At 40.5% G+C, this 19,821-nt stretch overlaps 1 protein-coding gene across 2 annotated transcripts; it reads left to right on the top strand.

Annotated features, from left to right (window-relative positions):
* The first annotated feature begins 12 nt into the window (after positions 1-12).
* SLC25A32 (solute carrier family 25 member 32) lies at positions 13-19,756 on the top strand. 2 transcript variants are annotated; one of them, XM_063327325.1, is made up of 8 exons: positions 13-252; positions 3,732-3,882; positions 6,044-6,129; positions 7,217-7,377; positions 13,855-13,968; positions 14,536-14,681; positions 16,363-16,500; positions 16,608-19,756. In XM_063327325.1, exons 1-7 carry the CDS (start codon positions 81-83, stop codon positions 16,496-16,498), a joined length of 966 nt encoding a protein of 321 aa, XP_063183395.1. In that variant the 5' UTR covers positions 13-80; the 3' UTR covers positions 16,499-16,500; positions 16,608-19,756. The 2 variants fall into 2 exon arrangements, with proteins under 2 accessions (XP_063183395.1, XP_063183394.1); XM_063327324.1 differs by having other exon boundaries at positions 14-252; positions 16,363-19,756.
* The last annotated feature ends 65 nt before the right edge of the window (positions 19,757-19,821 follow it).

The raw sequence follows: 19,821 nt of genomic DNA, 5'->3' as shown, positions 1-19,821 counted from the left end.
AAGGGAGGGAGGGAGCTCCGCCCCTGTCCCGCCCCGCCCCGCCCCTTGCCCACGCGCCGCCGCCGCCGCCGCCGCCGGCGATGAGCGCTCCGGGCCCCGTCTGCGCCGCGGAAGCGCCGGCGGCGGCGCCGCCGCCCCTGCGGTCCCTCTTCCGCCACGTGCAGCTGGAGAACCTGGCGGCGGGGCTGAGCGGCGGCGTGGTCTCCACCCTGGTGCTCCACCCGCTCGACCTGGTCAAGATCCGCTTCGCAGGTGAGGCCGGGTCCGGGGAGGCTGCGGGCCCCGCGCCGCAAGGCCTGCGGTGCTTGAGGCGGGGGCTGCCGCGGCTCCCGCGGCTCCCGCAGGCAGAGGTGGCGGCCGCCCCCGCGGGGTGTGAGCCCCCGAGGCCGGCGCCCCCCGCGTAGGCCGGGCGTGCTTCGCGCTGGGCGAGTGCGGGCCCCTCCGAGCTCGCCGTTCCCTATCGGCGCCTTCCCGAGGGGGGCCCGGCCGGGCCCAGCCTGCCCGGGTGTCCCTAGGGCTGACAACGGGCGCTGGCAGGGCAGCTCCGCGGCTTGGAATAACCCGTCCGTGGGCCGAAAGGGACGATCTCCGGTTCTTTTTGCCCCGATCCCAAAGTTTGATCTTCTTGTCGTTTCTGGGGGCTGTAAAACGTGCTGTTTTCGGTCGGATCAGAGGGCTGACTAGGCTGTACCCTCTCCTTCGCGGCCACCAGTGCCATAGGGCGCAGCGAGCCTCCGAGAGTCTGATTTTAACAGGCAGATTGTCTCCAACCAACGGTCAAAGTTCACCTTGATGCCAAAGATTTTCAACGCTCAAAGCACAACAGTAGTTTTACAATAATCCTGGTTGCTAACAGTAGCGGTATTGTTTTACAGAGAAATCTAACTTGTTTGTTTTTCTGCAGGGAAGCGTGTCAGCTTCTCCCTATTGATTTTGCTGTTACTATGAGAAACAGCTTGCCCTTTTATCATATTCTCTTTTACAGAGGTTGAAACATTTTGCTGTATGGTTGGATTGTTACCTGAAATGGATACCTGGGTGTTTAAGGTATCAAAACCAAGTAGTGAAGTATCACAGAGAAGTTTTACAAGATTTAAAGCATCACATTTCCAAACAACGCTTTTTGCAAAGTTGGATTTAAACACTTTCCTGCATGTCCTAGTGCGGGCACATCCTGGGCTGTGTTATCAAGAGTGTAGCTAGCAGAAGCGCTCCTTTATTTTGCACTTGTAAGACTGCGTCTGAAGTCCTGCCTCTAGTTTGGGGCTCATCAGTACAAGGAAGACATTGACATGCTGGCCCGATTCCAGTGGAGGCCACCAGGCTGGTGAAGGGGCTGGAGCACGCGACACAGGAGGACAGGCTGACAGGACAGGATCAGTTCGGCCTCACCAAGAAAAGGCTGAGGGGGGAGATTGTTGCAGTCTATGACTATGTGGTTGTAGGACAAGCGGGAACATGGAAAATTCCAGCTATTTATTAGGAAAAAGGATTTTTACCATGAGGGTGGCCAAATACTGGAAACTCTTACCCAGAGAGGCTGTAACCTCTTCAGCTTTGGAAATGTCTAGGAACCGACTGGACACGTCCCCGAGTAACCTGATCTAATTAGATCTTTTGAGCAGGGCGTTGGATTAGATGACCTCTGGAGGTCACTGCCAGCCTAAATTACTCTATGATTCTATATAGATGGTATCAGTTTTCTTCCTGATTTCCATCTGTCAGATTTTGGTTGGACTCACCAACACTCATGGCTTTTTTGCAAAAGTTTGTTCCAAATCATTAAGATCTGAAGTCCATCTTTTAACAGAATAACTCATGTATTGATTCTTGATACCTGGAGAATACACCTTTTGGCACAGGAAAGAATAAGTTGCTGATATGCTTTGAGTTTAGATGTCACTTAAGGACGCAGGCTCTTCCTCCCTGCTGCATATGAGTATCATTAACAGCCCTTTCCAGTTTTTGACGCTGCACTGGTATGTTTTTGAACTATACCTAAGTTATTTGCTGGTACTCCAATGTTAAACTTACTCTGCCATACCTCCAGGTAGCTTTTTAGTCAGACTGTAGAGAGAGAAAGGGAAAATTTTACACGCTTGTTTGGGTTGAAAATAACGATTCCTATGTTTTGTCTTCAATCAGGAAGTAAGAGCTGAGATCAGAAATCAAATGCTGTGAAGATTCTTGGCAGTGTCCTTGGCAGACAGACTTGCATTCCTGTCTCTGATTTCCCACCTTGCTTAATATGTTCATATACCTGATTTAATGACAGCATGATAAAAAATTCAGAAAGCTCTTTGGAAAATGTCTAGCGATGCTTATTCAGGATGGAGAAAAGAGGCATTTAATTTGTGCCAAGTTTTCAGTGACTGTCAAGGTGTTGAGGCCTTGTCACAGTGTGCTCAGAAAAAGCATTTTGTCTTTAGTCCTGAAGTCACGATGTACAGTACTGTACAGAAAGTTCAAAGGAGAATGTGTCACTGAACAGAAAACATCTGAAATTAATGATTACTAGGATTAATCTTGATGGGGACACAAAATCTGTGCTGACTGTAACACTTTGAGATTAATTTTCAGTAAAACTGCAATTCAGCCCTATGTCTGTATTAAGAATGAAAGGTGCTGCTATATTGGCGAGAGTAATTTAGGTCAGAAGAGATCTATGGAGTTCACCCCCTACTTGGATAAGGTCTGTTTAGATCGAATTGCTCAGGGTCTTGTCTGCTAGAGTTCTGAGTAGCTCCAAAGATGCCTCTTCAGGCAACTTTTTCCAGTATATGACCACTCCAATGGAGAAAAAGTTGTGGTCAGAATTCCCTCTGTTCCATCTTGTGTCTGTTACCTCTTGTCATTTCATTGTGCACTGTATCACGCATGTTGACAGCAACGAACTTACTCTCTTGCTGTTACGGTAGGAGCAATAGTAGTTACCCCTGTAAGTTGCACGAGTTTCTGTGTTCTAAATGAAATCTATCAAACAAAACCTTGCATGTTTTTTATCTTTTTGACAGTGATACTTTCTGAATATTTGGATATCCAGCTGTTTGGTTATTGGGTGGGAGAAGTGTATGCATTTGGTGTTTTCTTGCAAATCCATTTATTTAGAATAGAAATTAGAATATAATAGAATTTAGAATATAATAGAACGGGAATTTTTGATGGAAATAACCTTTGTGTGTTCTGGTAGAAACTGACTTTGGAATCAATAAGACATGACCTGTTGAAAATATTCAGATATTTATAGAACATTTTAAAGAGGAAGACTGAATTTGAGAGTTGTTATTTGGGGCTTGCCTAAACTCCTTAAAGAAATGTAGACCCCACACATATCACTTGAAATATGATGCAAAATTGCTGGGGCACTAAAAGGAAGAGACAAAAAACTTCAAAGCTGCTGGTCACCAAAAATGCACAGCAGTGCGTTTATTTAGCCTTGTCAGATTGATGGGAACTTTCCTCTTGCAGAGACCTTAAAAGTTCTTTTTCTTTTTTTTTTTTGTTTCTTTTTCCCTTTTTATTTTTCCTAAGTTCTTTAACTAGAGTTAGAAAGCTGTAAACCCCAACTGTCATGTACTTTTAAAAGAATACTTTTAAAATACAGCTGATCAGTTAGGTTTCATGTTTGTTTGCAACTTGCTTTGGGTGCTGTGTACTTATGAGGTGGCTTTTACACAGCTGAATGTCATGTTTCCCGAAATGTTTTCCATTATAATTTCTTTCTTTCGTAGTAAGCGATGGATTGGAGCTAAGGCCAAAATACAATGGGATTCTCCACTGTATGACCACTGTCTGGAAGCATGAAGGACTGCGAGGTTTATATCAAGGGGTAACTCCAAACATGTTGGGAGCAGGGGCTTCCTGGGGACTTTACTTTTTCTTGTAAGTAGAACTGTAAAATGTGTCATATCCTGTGCAATGTAATGTTCAGATATACCCTGCATCTTCTTTGGGGGGTATAAAAATGTGTTAAGTGGCTTATAAACTTGTGATTCTTTTAGTAAGTTCAGGTCTGTTACCATTTATTATGGTTTGTTTGGTTTAGAATTTAAGCAGTTTGAGTCAGAGACTCGTTAATTTGTCGAGTACAGTGCATTCCCTTGATGCTGTGAAAATACTAAGGAACTTGAGAGATGGTGACATCATTCATGAAGAATCCTCTAAAAGTGCTTAAAACCTCAGAAAAAATAAAAACCTAAAATGTCGTGTTAAAAATTAGAGAACACAATAAAGTTTTCTACTAAAGCTAAATGTTTAACTGATTTTTAATAATTTTAGTGACACTCATTTCTTTCATTGTTTCTGTGAGTTGATGGGCTTTGCTTATAAACCCTGTTTTTTAATACTCACTCTTTTCTACTTTAATAGCTGTGTAACTGACCTGATTTACTGCTGATCCGTATTAATTGAAATACTTCAGGGAATAGTTACTTGGTGTGCCTGTGCAAACCTCACTTGTCAGTTGTCTAGACTGTTATTCATAGAATCATAGGGTTGGAAGGGACCTCTGGAGATCATCTAGTCTAACCCCCTGCCAGAGCAGGGTCACCCAGAGCAGGTTGCACAGGAACGCGTCCAGGTGGGTTTTGAATGTCTCCAGGGACGGAGACTCCACCACCTCTCTGGGAGCCTGTTCCAGTGCTTGGCCACCCTCAAAGTAAAGAAGTTCCACCTCGTGTTGAGATGGAACTTCCTCTGTTCAAGTTTGTGCCCGTTACCCCTTGTCCTGTTGCCGGGCACCACTGAAAAGAGCCTGGCCCCATCCTCCTGACACCCACCCTTTAAGTATTTATAAGTGTTGATAAGATCCCCCCTCAGTCGTCTTTTTTCCAGACTGAAAAGACCCAAATCCCTCAGCCTTTCTGCATAAAAGAGATGTTCCAGTCCCCTAATTTTCTTCTTAGCCCTTTGCTGCACCCTCTCCAGCAGTTCCCTGTCCCTCTTGAACCGGGGAGCCCAGAACTGGACACAGTACTCCAGGTGCAGCCTCACTAAGGCAGAGTAGAGGGGGAGGATGACCTCCCTCGACCTGCTGGCCACACTCTTCTTGATGCACCCCAGGATGCCATTGGCCTTCTTGGCCACAAGGGCACATTGCTGGCTCATGGTCAACTTGTTGTCCACCAGGACTCCCAGGTCTCTTTCCATCGATCTGCTCTCCAGCAGGTCAGCCCCCAACCTGTACTGGTGCATGGGGTTATTCCTCCCCAGGTGCAGCACCCTACACTTGCCCTTGTTGAATTTCATAAGGATCCTCTCTGCCCAAATCTCCAACCTGTCCAGGTCTCTCTGTATGGTGGCACAGCCTTCCAGTGTGTCAGCCACCCCCACCAGCAAGTATTGGTAATGGGCACAAACTTGAACAGAGGAAGTTCCACCTAAACATGAGGAGGAACTTCTTTACTTTGAGGGTGGCAGAGCACTGGCACAGGCTGCCCAGAGAGGTGGTGGAGTCTCCAGCTCTGGAGACATTCGAAACCCGCCTGGACGCATTCCTGTGCAGCCTGCTCTGAGTGACCCTGCTCTGGCAGGGGGGTTGGACTAGGTGATCTCCAGAGGTCCCTTCCAACCCTGTGATTCTATTGTTGTACTTCAGTCCTCAAGTTTTGCTATAGGTTAGTATTGACGCTTTAGCTCCTGTTGACAGTTTCGCAATCCACAATGTCTGGAAACTGGATCAAGAGAAGAAAGCTCAGTGTATTTCTGAGCTAGAAGGTAGATACCTGTCACTGTTGCTCTCAGTAAAAAGGAGGCTATCTAATCGGTTTCTTTTAGAAGTTAATTCGTGAGATCAGATAGCTGTTTCAAGACGCAGTCCTGTTCATACTGACAGTAACACTTCATCAATTTAAATATGTATTACTATATTTCACTTTTAAGACCTAACTGCATTTGCTTAGATATCTGCTTTCAAAGGCTGTGTACCACCTAATGTTTTCTGTGATCTTAAGTGAGGTGTTTTGTTGTTTTGCTTTTTTTTTTTTTTTTTTTAGTGATGTAGGTTTGTTTTCACCTTTGCCAAAACATGTTTTACATTTTACAGTTACAATGCCATCAAAGCTTACAAGAAGGAAGGGAAGCTGGAAAGTCTCAGTGCAACCGAACACCTAGTGTCAGCTGCAGAGGCTGGTGAGTTTAAACGCAGAGAAGATTAATGTTTGCTTCTAGCGTTTCCATATGTTGCTCCCCGTCTTTGTGTGTCAGTGCTGCTTTTTCTTACAGGTGGCAAGTGTAAGTCTTCAAGTCCAAATGCAATCATTTGTTGTCTGTAAATAAATTAATGATGTCTAAGATGAATAGACGGTTCACCGCGGTCTTTTCAGTTTTGCTCAGGAATGGCAGTTGTCAAAATGCCTTTTGACCTTGTTTTCGTTGTGTATAAGCGTTTTCCATATTTAGTACTACATTGAGTCACAAAATATAACTATATAAATCTGCTGCTATCAGCTTGTTAACTCATTAAATGTTTAACGCTTAGACCTGGAAAAGAGAAGGCCTATTGAGTGTAATAGAGTAAGTGAATTGGTCTTTGAAAATCTTTATCTATGGTCCAAGTTTTCTTAGAAACTAAAGATCTGGAATAAAAATACAACTTCTGTCAGCAAGACTTTTAATATATTGTTTCTAACATATATTCTTTTACATGCTTCTATGTTGTATTTAATCTAGGCAATTGACAAGACTCTTTATTAGGATGTTGGAGCATTCATTTAATGTTGAAATATAAGCCATATTGTTTGATGTGAAAAATAGTAATGGGTTAATTTTACAACTGTATTTTCAATAACCTGTAATGCTGTAACAGGTTGCTTCTGTTAACCTGTCAATATGATAAAGCAAATTTGTCATGGCTTCCATTAAATTTTGAACAGTTGTATACCCAAAAGAATAACTTGGGCAATCAGGAGTACATTAAGAAATTACACCACTGACTGTGGAAAGGTGACGGAAAAAATGGGATGTACGAGGAATATGCAAAAGGCACATGCTCCGCAGAAGTACCCCCAGCACGAGTAGGTTGGACTTGATTGTGAGCTTTGAAGGCAGAGAGAGGGAACAGTGATGGGCATAGAGTTCACTTGTTTTAAGTAACATGAGTACTCTTGTAGGATAAGTAGCTTTGTCATTGTAGAAGCCTGTATTACACTGTACTGAAAAAACTGGGACAAGCTTTGGATTCGGCGTAACAATCAGTCTAACTTCCATCTGTTCTCAGGAGCCATGACTCTCTGTATTACAAACCCAATATGGGTAACGAAGACACGACTTGTGCTACAATATAACGCTGGTGTTGATCCATCAAAGCGGCAATACAAAGGAATGTTTGATGCTCTTATGAAGATATACAAGATGGAGGGCATACGTGGCTTATATAAGGTAATAAAATTTAAGAAAAATTCCAGGATTGGCTGGCACCACTCAGTAGCATGGTGAGATTTGTAAATACTTATCTACAAAAAAGTCATGTTTTGTATTAGCTCACTCACTTTTATTCTGCGTCTTCTTTCCCACTGAAGCGCTGCAGTGAAGAGGCTTAATTGGAAGAAAAGCTATTATACTGTTGAAATACAGGAAATCACTGAAGAATAGAGTGTAAGCTTTATGGCTAAGCCATCTTCTATTAGGTGATAATGCTGAAATGAGAGTAAACTACAAGCTGCTTTTTAATTTTTTAGAGTCTTCCTATAATTAGAATTTGGTTAAGGAGGGCAGCAATACTGTAATCTGTCTTGCTGCTAGTGCTTTCTCCCACTTCATCCCTTATCTCTCTCTTTCTGACACCTTTTGGAACATAACATATGACTAAAGTAGTTGCTAATTTTTTCTGCCACAATGGATGGTTTCACAACTGCTCGTTTGCCCTCAAGTTATTGGTCTGCGATCTGTCATCTCTAAATCCATAAAATTTGCAGAATTCGAAATATGGTCTGCATATGTGTGGGTGTTTTATTCACTCTAATTTAGGGAAACAGATGGCAACTGGATTTGGACTTTTTGCCTCCTCCTTCCTTTAGGCCATGACATCAAGATGCATTCATCAGTGCCTGGAGGTGTGAAGAAACCTATTTTAGTTCATGCTGGCTCTTCTGCGAGTAATGCTATAGAACAAGAACACTATCTCTTAGGAATTGTCCTGATTACTGAACATTAACTTCTTTTATTTGTGTGAAAAATATAATCCGTCCTATGCTGAATGCTATCCTCGTATGCTACGTAGCAATGAATGCCGAATTCTGACACCAGGAACAAAGCACCTTAATTATTCCTAAATGGAAATTGTCAGGATTTCTGATTTGCCTGCCTGGATGTCTGCTCTGTTCCATGTAGATAAGTTATAATTTCTTGCATCTCTTAGGGTTTAAGATGTCCTTCCATTGAGTTACTTTTCAGATTATTCCTGCATGTAGCACGTGTTGCCTTTGGCGCTAGACACTTCATTGTAGTGGTAATCTGCAAGTGGAGAGTTAAACCAGGTACTTCCTTTAAAAGAGCAAATTACTTGCTTAAATCTGCAAAGAAGGTGACCTAGGTAGGTCCTGAGTGACCTATATAACTAAGCACACTGAGCAGCTTTCATTCGATGTCTAGATTGTCTCATCCTTGTCTATACTGGGGAAAAAGGCACCTCTTCAGGTGGTTCTTCAACTTGTCCATACTTTAGCCTTCCTTTGTTTTCTGTTTTGGGGGGAGTTTTCATTTTTTCTCTTTCTTACTTTATTTGAAATTTGATGGTTGAAATTTTGTTAATTGTCCTGAGTTGCAGGAGCTGTAATGCATGCAAATGTCTTTGTTTTCCTCATAATCTTAATTCCAGATAGAGTTCCTTATAGCAAATAGGGGATCTCAGAGAATAGCACCACAAGTTGGAAATAAAATCTGGAAGTCATTTATTTCTGATTAATTTGAGATTAATCAACTTAGATATCATCTAAAGAATGGTATTTCTGTCCAAGCAATTCCGTATCTTGCACTCTGTTGCACAAGACGCTCTTACTGGTCTGAGCAATTCTTTCAGTCCTTGAGGCACGAGACTAGTAATGTCAGGAGGCATTGATCTTTCTACCAGGGATCAAAGCTGTCTTTATTAGCTCTGCCAGGTATTGTTCGTTCATTAAACTATAGTTCATCTGAAGCTGGGTTCCTCAATAACCTGTTCTTCTTGAACTTGGCCTGGTTTTGAAAAGATAGGAGCCTTACCTTCACTGATTATCCCAGCGATCATCCCCACCGTCCATCCATTAAGCTTTGTCCTTTGGCCTCCGTCCCTCAGATGACTGGGGACAGAGCTGCTCTGCTGCACACCCAGCTGAGGAAAAAACAGCTTGAGGTTATGCAATTTGAACGCACCTATAGATCTGTTGGAGATCTGAGCTCTAGAAATTACTTTGCCATGAAGTTGGATGTCATGCAACCAGCTTCATGTTAAGAGTGCTGTACGGTTCTTTTCAAGCGTAAGGCAGGAGAGACCAAACATTGTAAAATAATCGTAAGATTGTAAGAGTTGGCACTTTCAGAAAAACATAAAATACCTCTGAGCGCTTGGGAAACTGTTAGATGTATAGTCTACAGTGACAGGCTACTAAAAAATCCATCAGGAATGCAACTTACATTCTTCCTGGCCCCCAGGTTTCTGTATTTGTATTTTCAGTTTTGTTCTCTCTCAGCAATGATGTAGAAGCAGCAATTAGAAATAAAGCAATGCTTAAGAGACAACAGTAAAGTTAAAAGGAAGTGCAGAAAATGTAAACAGATTAAAGGAAAATATAGAGTCACCAAGACTAAGAATAATAATGCAGTATGCTAACAACAACAACAAAAAAATCCTAGCAGTAATTTGTGCTTGTTACAAAGTGAAATAGATATATCATACACTTCTGTATTGTCATTTCACCTTTGGCAGGCAAGTTTCTATACTCTGAGGATAAAGTATATTTTCCAGTCCATTAATGTCTAAGGCACTTAGCTCTCTTTATTTTGCTATGCTTTTTGCTTATGCTTTTTTTTACCTCTTGCAAATGTGAACCTTGTAAGCTAATGACTTTCTATGTCTTTGTACTTGTATGTAGCAAAATCCACTGAGATTTGGCCATCTTGATTCTAGCTTTAGTCCCAGGTTCTACAGAGAGACAGAAGTGTAAGTAATTTTCCCATAAAAGATGGTATAATTTTTCATCATGAAGGGATCAAGATGCATAGGGAGATAATGTTATACTTCCAGTGTTTTTCTGCGCAAGTTGTCAGAGCAGGGTGCTCTGATATTACTGGTCTTTGGCACTCTGAGAACCCAAATGAAGACAGCGCTGAACAGATTACAGGGACAATCTGCTGCGTTAGTTTGAAACGTACAGCAGAGGCTGCTCTGGCGTGAGCGCTCTCAGACGCTTCAGGCAGTGATGCGAGTACCACATCACCAAATGAACCTTGTTCCCTGCTTTACTAAGGAGCACAGGCTTTCCACTATATACATTTGCCTGTTCCTTTTCATTGTTATGGGCGACCTTTGAAATATTAAGCAACAGGTTGTTTTTCTTTTGTCTTGGATTCTTCGGCATTTACAGCTGTTTAAGCCAACTTTAAAATCTGTTTTTTTCCCCGCTGTCTGCTGTTCAGAATTATATGCTTTACCATTTAGATTTCTAATTACATATTTAATTCTGTCTATTGTTCTAATTCTCCAAAAGAGAATTCAAACAGGACTTCTTTGAGCAACCATTGATCCTGTCAAGCCCTCATGGCAAAAATCTTCTGAAGATATGTTTTGAATATTAAAGTAAAAAATAACAAGAAGTACATAAAATGAAATTATTTTAAAATTGGTCTGCACAGTCGCGTTATAGATGAAAAATAAATTTCAAATTCTATTAAATTTTGTAGCAAGAAGGATTTTTGTGTAAAAAAAAAAAAAAAAAAAATAAGAATAAGAAAGTAGAGTAGGAATATATTTCAAAGACTTCCTCAGCCAAGATATTTCATTACTATGAAGAAACCAGTTTTGTTTTGAAACATTTTCCATAAGAACACATTGTTTTGTATGATCAATAGAAGCCCGGGTCAGCTCTTATTTTGCTGAGGCACACTGGCCGACAGTTGCCTCACTCCCTTCTTGGATTTTTTAATATTGGCCCAACATTAAAAGTCCTTCAGTCTTTGGAAGCTTTCCCCATCAGCACAAGACTTAGACTGTGCTGGTACTCATTTAGCAAGTATCATCACTAGATGCTTTAGGACCCTTGGGTGCAAGTTATCCAAATCTGCTGGCTTAAATTTAAGAGTTTAGCACTTTTAAATGTTGTTTAACATTCTTCTTTTGTTGGTGGGGAAAATATTACCTCATTCTCCTATGATATAAAAACACCATTCTGATTCTTTCCAAGTAGAGGGCAATTATTTCCTCTGTCTTTTAACGGTTTTACTGTCTAATCATGGGCATGTTTGTGAAGATTTTCTCTGCTATCACTATACATAAATTTCATACTGTTCCTTGCTCAGCTGACTCAGATAATTTTTTCTTTGATATTTTCAATAATTTTGTTTTTCTGTGTTCCTCCTCTTCTGTTTTTATATTACAGGTTAATTTTCTTTTCTGATTCAGGATTTCTGAAAACCAAAGTTGTCCTTTTCCCTCTGTTGTGCCCAGCTAAACAAAATTCTGATTATGCTCACAGTTGATGAAATACAGATGTTTGCTTTAATTCCACTTGTTCTTATTTGGGAAATGTATTTTCTGGGACTTTAGCTAGCCCTTAATGCCTTTCATCAGTTAATGATCACTGATGATTAGTTTATGACCATTATTTTCTACTGTGAGAAGAAATTCATTCTCGTTTATCAAAGAGATCCTAAAGATCACTTCCTGAATGGCTGTAATATCATAAACTTCAGAAATCTATAGCATGCAGAGAGCTAATCTCTGAAGTGGTAGAAGCTCTCTGCAATTGTTATGCCTCCTGTTGTTTTCGGGTTGGGTTGGGTTTTTTTCTGAAAGTTAGGAGTTTATGAAGTAATTTATCATTTTGTGCTGTTAGACTATTCCAGTGGACTCCTACCAGGATCCCTTCTCTTTTTCTTCTCCTTCTCCAGGCTCTTAGTATCATACTGATAAGTCTATTCAACATTCTGGGCTTACAGTTTAGTCTAATACAGAGTTTTGTGTGTCTGGACACATCTTTTAATTCCTCTGTCTTACCTGAATGGATCATGGGAAATAAGATAAAACTGTTTGATACCAGCATTTTTGGGGAAATTTTGGTTCTTTGAGTCCTTTTATCCACATTTTGATCACGTACTCCATTATAGTTGTCCTTTTGCAGCAGTTTCCAGAAAGCTTTTGGCTCCCTTAGTCCTTTCTGGCCAAGATGATTAATTCCCCACTTATTTGTATTTTTCCAGTGTAAGCAACCAACTCTTCAAAAGAGAATTAATGCCTCTCAGAACCCATGCAGCTGTCAGCTCATCTTCAGCTGAGCTAATCCTGCCTCTGAAGGAACTCCTGCCTTGTCTTTTTTGTAGAGACACTTCAGAAAATACCTGTTTCCCCCCTTCATTTCAACTTTTTTGAACGAAAAGCTTTCTGTGTATTTTCTTATTATACTCTTACTGTCCATTACTGCCTCTTACAAATGGGGAGCATTTCCCCGACTGCTTTGTTACACCTTTGGTCATCTCTGCTGGGCTGCCTTGGGATGTGCTCTGGGTAGGGTGAGGAATGCACTCAAACTGATCCTAATCTTAGACTTATTTCTTTAATGTAAATTATCCATAAGCCCTTGTATGAGTTAGCTTTTCCAGTGTGTGTGTGTGCACGTGCGCGTGCGTGCGCTGGAGCATGTCCAAAGGGCAACAAAGTTGGTGAAGGGTCTGGAGCACAAGTCTTATGAGGAGTGGAGGCTGAGGGGAGACCTTATTGCTCCCTACAACTACCTGAAAGCGGGTTGTAGAGAAGTGGGGGTCAGTCTCTTCTCCCAAGTAACAAGTGATTGGACAAGAGGAAACAGCCTCAAGTTGTGCCAGGGGAGATTTAGATTGGATATTAGGAAAAATTTCTTCACCAAAAGGGTTATCGAGCATTGGAACAGGCTGCCCAGGGGAGTGGTTGAGTCACCATCCCTGGAGGTATTTAAAAGATGTGTATATATGGCATTTAGCGACATGGTTTAGTAGTGGACTTGGCAGTGTTAGGTTTACGGTTGGACTCGATGATCTTAAAGGTCTTTTTGAACCTAAATGATTCTATGATCCTGTATATACACACACATTTTTTGTATAGAAATGTATATATATATGTTATGGATACACATTTACACATACACATACGTATATATCTGTCTCTAGGACCTGATCACAGGAATTTTTTTGTACCTCTACTCCTGATGACCGCCTTCACTGAAGTGACGCCAGCTTCTGTCATTGCTCTTACTAGTTTCAGGTGGGAACTGAACAGCATCGTGGCAGTTCCTGGAAAGGGGCAGGCACTCAGCAGCACATTTGCAAGACTGCAACTTGATTTGTATTCTTGCAATCCTTTTCCATGTTACCAGCTTTTTAAGACCTGTGCTTTGCGCTCTGTGAGGTGGAGTCCCTAGGCCACTTGTTTTATCTTGCTCGCTCATTAGGTGTCTTTAGCCTGTATGTCATTTGGAGAAAAGTAACATCTATTACACTTTTGTGTGATGCCTGCCGTTAACAATGCCAGCCCAGAATCGGCTTTGAGTAATACTGCACAGTGACAGTTGTGCAGGCACAATTTGTAAAGTAATGGAGGACATACACATGTGTGTAAGCTGCGCTCTGTCAAGTTGTATAGTTTTTGTGTGTTGTTGTTTAACCTTGCTTTATTCCTTTTTTTTTTTTTAGGGATTTGTGCCTGGTCTGTTTGGAACTTCACATGGAGCACTTCAGTTCATGGCGTATGAGGATTTGAAACTGAGATACAACAAGTATAGAAACAGAGCAGCAGATACAAAATTGGTACGATTCTTGAGAATAAAAATGTGTTGTGGCATGTGAATAAGCGGAAATTTATTCCATTTGCCTAAGTCGAAGAACAGCCAAATGCACAAAGTATTGATACATTAATTGGAATGTAGAATATATAGAAGGAAATACTACTTTTTCACTTTTTAGGAACAAGCAACTAGTTAGCACTCTTTTCCTGTAGGGAAACCAACTTCTTATTGTGGCAAGCGTTTTGAGAATTTCGGAGGGAGGAATGTGGTTTTTTTTCTTACTTTGTGGAACCATGGGTTGTGATCTTAAACACTTACATGGAAAACTGGTCAAATGCAAGTTGGGCAAAGGTAGTTACTTTTGGAAGAAGTGTTTCACTTCCTAGGAAAGAGAGGGCACGACACATTTTACAATGATTTGTAGCACAGTGTATAGTAAACATTGCCATTTTTTTAAAATGTGCATATTATAAAGGGGAAAAATCTAGAGTATTGTTTAATTTAACATTTAAAAATCAAGTAAGATTTGGGGAAATTGGCTAATTTAAACCGTACTTAAGGCAAGCCTGGTAATTTTTGTTGCTTTTAGAACACTGTGGAATACATAATGATGGCAGCTGTATCCAAAATATTTGCTGTGTCAGCAACGTATCCCTATCAAGTTGTGCGAGCTCGCCTTCAAGATCAGCATAATACATATTCTGGTGTGTTCGATGTGATCCGCAGGACATGGAGGTAGGCATGCAGAATTAAAAGCTTACATCTTGGAAAGTGAGTCTTACAGAATCAGAACTATGTTTGCTGGCTTCCATGCTGACTTGCTGAACCAGCACAGCTCAGAGCAAACAGAACGTTAGCTGTGCAAAGTAATTTTGTGCAAAATGCCACTAATAGAAAATCTAAGGACAAAGGAGGAGATAGGAGAGGGTCAATGCTGGCCTGCATGCTTCTGTTGTTTATTCTGTCTCCCTTCTCTCTTCCCCTGCAAATTTCACTGGCAGGTTAAAATATAACATTGAGTTGGCTGTTTTGGGGCTCTTAAACAATGAAGTCTCACTTGAACTGCTTTAGGTCATCACACACGACAGGAGTGTTGTGCCGCTGGGAATTGTGGCTAATCCAAATTCCTGGCAAGAGGAAGTGAGCTAGCCAGAGATGTTTATACTGATGTCCCTGGATTACCCTGGGCCCTGACTGCATTTGTAGTCTAGTCCCAGCTTCCCATAGGACTTTTAGAGCTCACACCTATGCATATCTTCTCACAAACCCTCTTCACTCAGCTCCACAAGGCATGTGAGAGCTTTTACACAGAACTGTGTAGTTACTAAGTTTGGCCACCTTTGCAGTATGCAGACAATATTAATGTTGCTTTGGACAGTGTTTCTGGGTGCAGCATCTTGCTAGAGAGATGCGAATCGAGTCAGCTGAGTCCTGGGGTACTGAAAGGTGCCACCGGAATAAGTGAATGAGGCTGTGTTGTTCCAGGACCACCCCTGGCTTGGGGGCAGTACAACCGTTTTGACTGAAGCTGGTTCAAAGCGAAAATAGCTCTGATGTCTCAGCACTGTGCCCTTCAGTGCCGCAGTCTATAGGAAGGCTTACTATTTCTGATAAAAATGTGAATGTATACAGCCATTCCGGGGCCGCTACCGTACTCATTATGAAACAAATGCAACCCAGAGCCCTAGGGAGGGCAGTGTAAACCTCACCCAGGTGCTTTCCAGGATCTGTGTTAGCTGTACTCACCGCTCCAGGTGTCCTAGGCCTTTACGAAGCTGGAAAATAGGAAGCTGAGATTAAAAGTCTTTGAAACTTTTTAACAGCCCTAACATGAATACTCTGATTCAAACTGGGAGAGGTTGGATTCTCATTTATTGGCCAGTGGAAGCAAAGTTCTGGAGAAGGTGCTTTAATTCTCTGAAAATAAACGCTGACTTTCCTTAGCTATGTTGACCCTCAGATCACTTGCTATTAAAAGACCCAAAACCACCAAGCCTTCCAGCCCTGCTGGCTTCAGTGAGATTAAATACGTAAATGCTTTTTGGAACAGGCTGCAGAAATTTGAAGTTATTTTAATAATTTCTTGTGGCATGAAGAAAGATAGCAAATTGCCTCCTACTTAGACAATACCAAAAAAAAAAAAACCCACCACAAAAAACCCACCCAAACCCTAGGCTAAATAACTGATCTACAGAATACTATTGTATGTTCAGAAGAGAAAATGATGGGTGAAGACTTGATATATTGTAGCTCTTAAAACACTCTTAAAACAAGAAATTATTCTAAAATTGTCATTCCTAACCTAAAGTACCTCTCTCAGTGACAGCACAAGAAGAAAAATGCCAGCTTTTGTTTTATGTCTGATTTCTATTAAAAAACATTAATTAAAACTAAATGTTTTTCTGTGTCTTTAAAGGAAAGAAGGAATTCATGGATTTTACAAAGGAATTATCCCCAATGTGATCAGAGTGACTCCTGCCTGCTGTATTACCTTTGTCGTTTATGAAAATGTCTCTGGTTTTTTACTTGGTTTTAGAAAAGAAAATCATTAAAGGTACGAGCTTGTGTTCATAAGGAATCTATCCTTTATTTTTTGTATTTATGATCTCGGAGAGATTTAGTTCGTCAGGTTTTTTTGACACTGTGAATTGATCTACTTAGTATTTTGAGGAAAGAACCTGGAGATAGTAAAACCCTGCCAGCATCTCTTCTGCTGAATGTTCCTGCGATGCTGCCTTCCTCTCTGAATCAGCTGTGTCTGCTTGAAACAGATGCCTCTGCAACTGTGAAATAATAGCACTGTGACTGGGTGAAGGCAGCTGTGCAGCAATTCAATTCATCCTGGCCTGTCTGGAATAATGGACTAATCTGTTTTGACAAGTCTGAAGATAACAATTGGTCAGATTCTACTCCTACAGAAGTGGGAAACTTCATATAAAAGCAACTCTGGGGTCTGTCAAAACTTTCTTAAATCTTTATCTGAATCTCACGAAGAAAGTATGTATGTAGTTGTTTACAGCAATGTCTTCTGAATCCACCTCTGTGTTATTTGTCAGATTTTAGCATATGGAATGTTCCAGATTCCATTGTTCATCCAACACAAAAATGCTGCCTCAGTGGGGTGCAGTTTGGAAACTCAGTTTGTTTTGTAAAACAGCTGTCCGTTCCTGGGTTTGAATAATTGCCAATCTGATGAAACCCAGTTCTTGTCTCATACCAGGACAGACTTGCGTTGTGGGTTTTGGCTTGCTTTTAGCACCAGACCAAAGTGTGTGTTGTGTGCATCGCTGGCCACTTAATTAATTTTCTCTCTCTTCCCTGTCTGTCCTCTCTCTCTCTGAGCAAGATTCTGTCGCCATTACTGATACATCTGACCAAATATTACTAAGTAAATACATACTTGAAAGTAGGCGAACATTTTAAAAATGAGGGTTTTCTCTAGTAATCCCATGTGATGCTGTTTTCAAACTATTGTAACAACAATATGACCATGCTTATTTTCAATAATATTCTCTGGAAAAAAAAATTATTCCATAAGTAGTCTAAAAAATATTGTGCACAGAACTTTATTTAAAAAAAACCCAAAACAATCCATTAATGTCTTCTGATTTGGTCTAGGGAAAGGACTGTAGGAATATATTGATTGCTATCAGTGATACACTAAATTACAGTACATCTCAGTAAATTCGTATAATAATGATGTTTATTTGCATGCCAGTAATTGCTGTCAAGGAGAAATACTTTTTGGAGATCTGGGGTGTTTTTTTATTTTTTTAGTTCTTCTGTAAGAAAATACATTACTGGCCATAACATCTGCCTTATCCTGTTAGTAAGAAGGTATTAAGAAGTATCTAGAAAGTATCACTTAACTAAGGAGGAAATAAGATAGCAAAGATTATTCAACAGGTAGGGGAAAATAATCAGATCATAAGGAGCAGACGATACTATCCAGCAAAACACCTGAATGATCACTTAGAGAAGTTTTCAGTTAACAGAAGACTAACCTAAAGCAGAAATAAGGCTTTTTTATAAAAGTTTAACAGATTGGAGAATTGGTTTAATATTTTAAATCTTAATTCACCAATCCACTTGCTTGTTTCTATTGATACTATTGCCACATACCACATTTTGTGTATACTTAACCTTATTAATAATTTACACTTTCTCTTGCATGATCCCATCTACTAATACAGTTGATAATCTCATCTGAAAAGGGCATGTGGCCACGATGGCTCGTTTGTTTTTTATTATGAGGGTTTCCATGTGTATTGAGGTGAAGATCAAATTTACTGGAGTTTACCATACAAATTACTGTATAGATCCCTAACAGCTACTAACTTCTGCCTTTGGAGGGTGTTTACTTGGTTTTGTGTGTTTTCTAGTATGCAGGATGAGTTTAATGAAACACCGACTTAACTCTGCCACCCAGGGTCCAAAAAATACTGTGAAGACATACGAATAAATCATAAGAAAAAAATAAAAGTTGTGCACTTACTACCCTGGACCAGTGTGCTCTAGGCCCAGAACAGCTCACTCGTGCTCCAGGACAAATGCAAAGACGGGCTACACACATGTGCACAATCAGTTACTGTAAGGTAACTGACATTCTGTACATTCACACCATAGCTTAGCTCATAGTAACTTGTTTGTGTCCAGATACCTTAAAACCCATCGTCCAAGCCAATGAAAACAGTAGAGTTCTTCAGAGACAAAATAGCAGCTGTATAATTTGCTGGCTTGCAGCACTAGCACGCGTAAGCTGGCAGCTGGGACAGCCCGAACGCTCTCCTCGCTGCAGGTGTGTTCCTCTAGCATTCTTAACAAAAGCTGCAGACAAGAGCTACCAATTTGAGAGATGCCTGGGCAGAGTCTTTTATAACCCGGTCAGAAAAAAAAAGCTGAGATTTAATCCTAAATAGCTGAAATAAATTCCTTAACTCAGATTTAATGTTGTTTTCCTTTTAATTTCTGGGAAGAGTGTAGATTTCTGCATGTTGTACATGCTTTTTCTTAGTGTTTTTTTATTTCATTAATGTAAAATTGAAATTTTGTAATATAAACATGACTATTGTTTCCCTTTAGAATCTACAATTTTTAAATAATATTTGAGTATATCACTTGCTGCATTTGGAAGAAAATATTTAAAACACTGAAGCTAATGCTGTGCTGGCGTGATCAGTGTTGTCACTTGTCCGGTGTGGAGGCTGCAGTCAAATAGCTGTGACATCTTTCTTTCACTTTACCAGTAGAGTTTTTGAAAGCCGAGGCATTTCAACCTGCCTTACTTCTATATCTTCCAAACTATTTAATATACCTAGCTTTTAATTAACACCAAAGTGATTGTATATATCTGAAAGGCTAAATCCGGGAGCATTCTTTTACTGGGGCAATGAAACTAAGTTTTGTAACTGTAAAATTATTTAGTATCTGCATGCTAATAGTGGAGACCAGTAATAGATGTTTATACTGCCATCCAGTCTATCGAGAAGCGAAAGGGGGAAGGAGAGCGAAGACAGTCTGTTTTCACTTAGTTATTCAGGATGAGGTATTTAACGCTTCCCACATCATCTAGGTCACAGTTACGTCACCAGGAGTTTGATGGGAGACTTTAAGACTGTAACAGCAGAGCATCCTTTTGTGTTGTAGGTTCACAGGAGTAGATGTTACATGTGTTTTCTGAAGGCTAAAGCCAAGACACGAGTTTACTTTCTTAGAACTTTCTATGAAGTCTTCTACAAAAATTGTGTATCGTAACACCATGTAAAATACCTTAAACAGTCTGATGATCAATAAAATAGCCATGATTTTTTTTTTTGTAAAAGGTCTTATTTATTTGATACAAAAAGTTACAGTTCATTCTTAAAATGGTGGTGGT

This window comes from Chroicocephalus ridibundus, chromosome 2, assembly GCF_963924245.1.
Source record: "Chroicocephalus ridibundus chromosome 2, bChrRid1.1, whole genome shotgun sequence".
Lineage (NCBI taxonomy): Eukaryota > Metazoa > Chordata > Aves > Charadriiformes > Laridae > Chroicocephalus > Chroicocephalus ridibundus.
The sequence above is the reverse complement of the archived record's forward strand: the minus strand, read 5'-3'. Positions and strand labels throughout refer to the sequence as shown.

Coding starts and splice junctions, on each gene's coding strand:
- SLC25A32 (XM_063327325.1), top strand. CDS start 81: ATGAGCGCTCCGGGCCCCGTCTGCGCCGCGGAAGCGCCGGCGGCGGCG. Junction 253..3,731: donor GGTCAAGATCCGCTTCGCAG/GTGAGGCCGGGT, acceptor TTTCTTTCGTAG/TAAGCGATGGATTGGAGCTA. Junction 3,883..6,043: donor TGGGGACTTTACTTTTTCTT/GTAAGTAGAACT, acceptor TACATTTTACAG/TTACAATGCCATCAAAGCTT.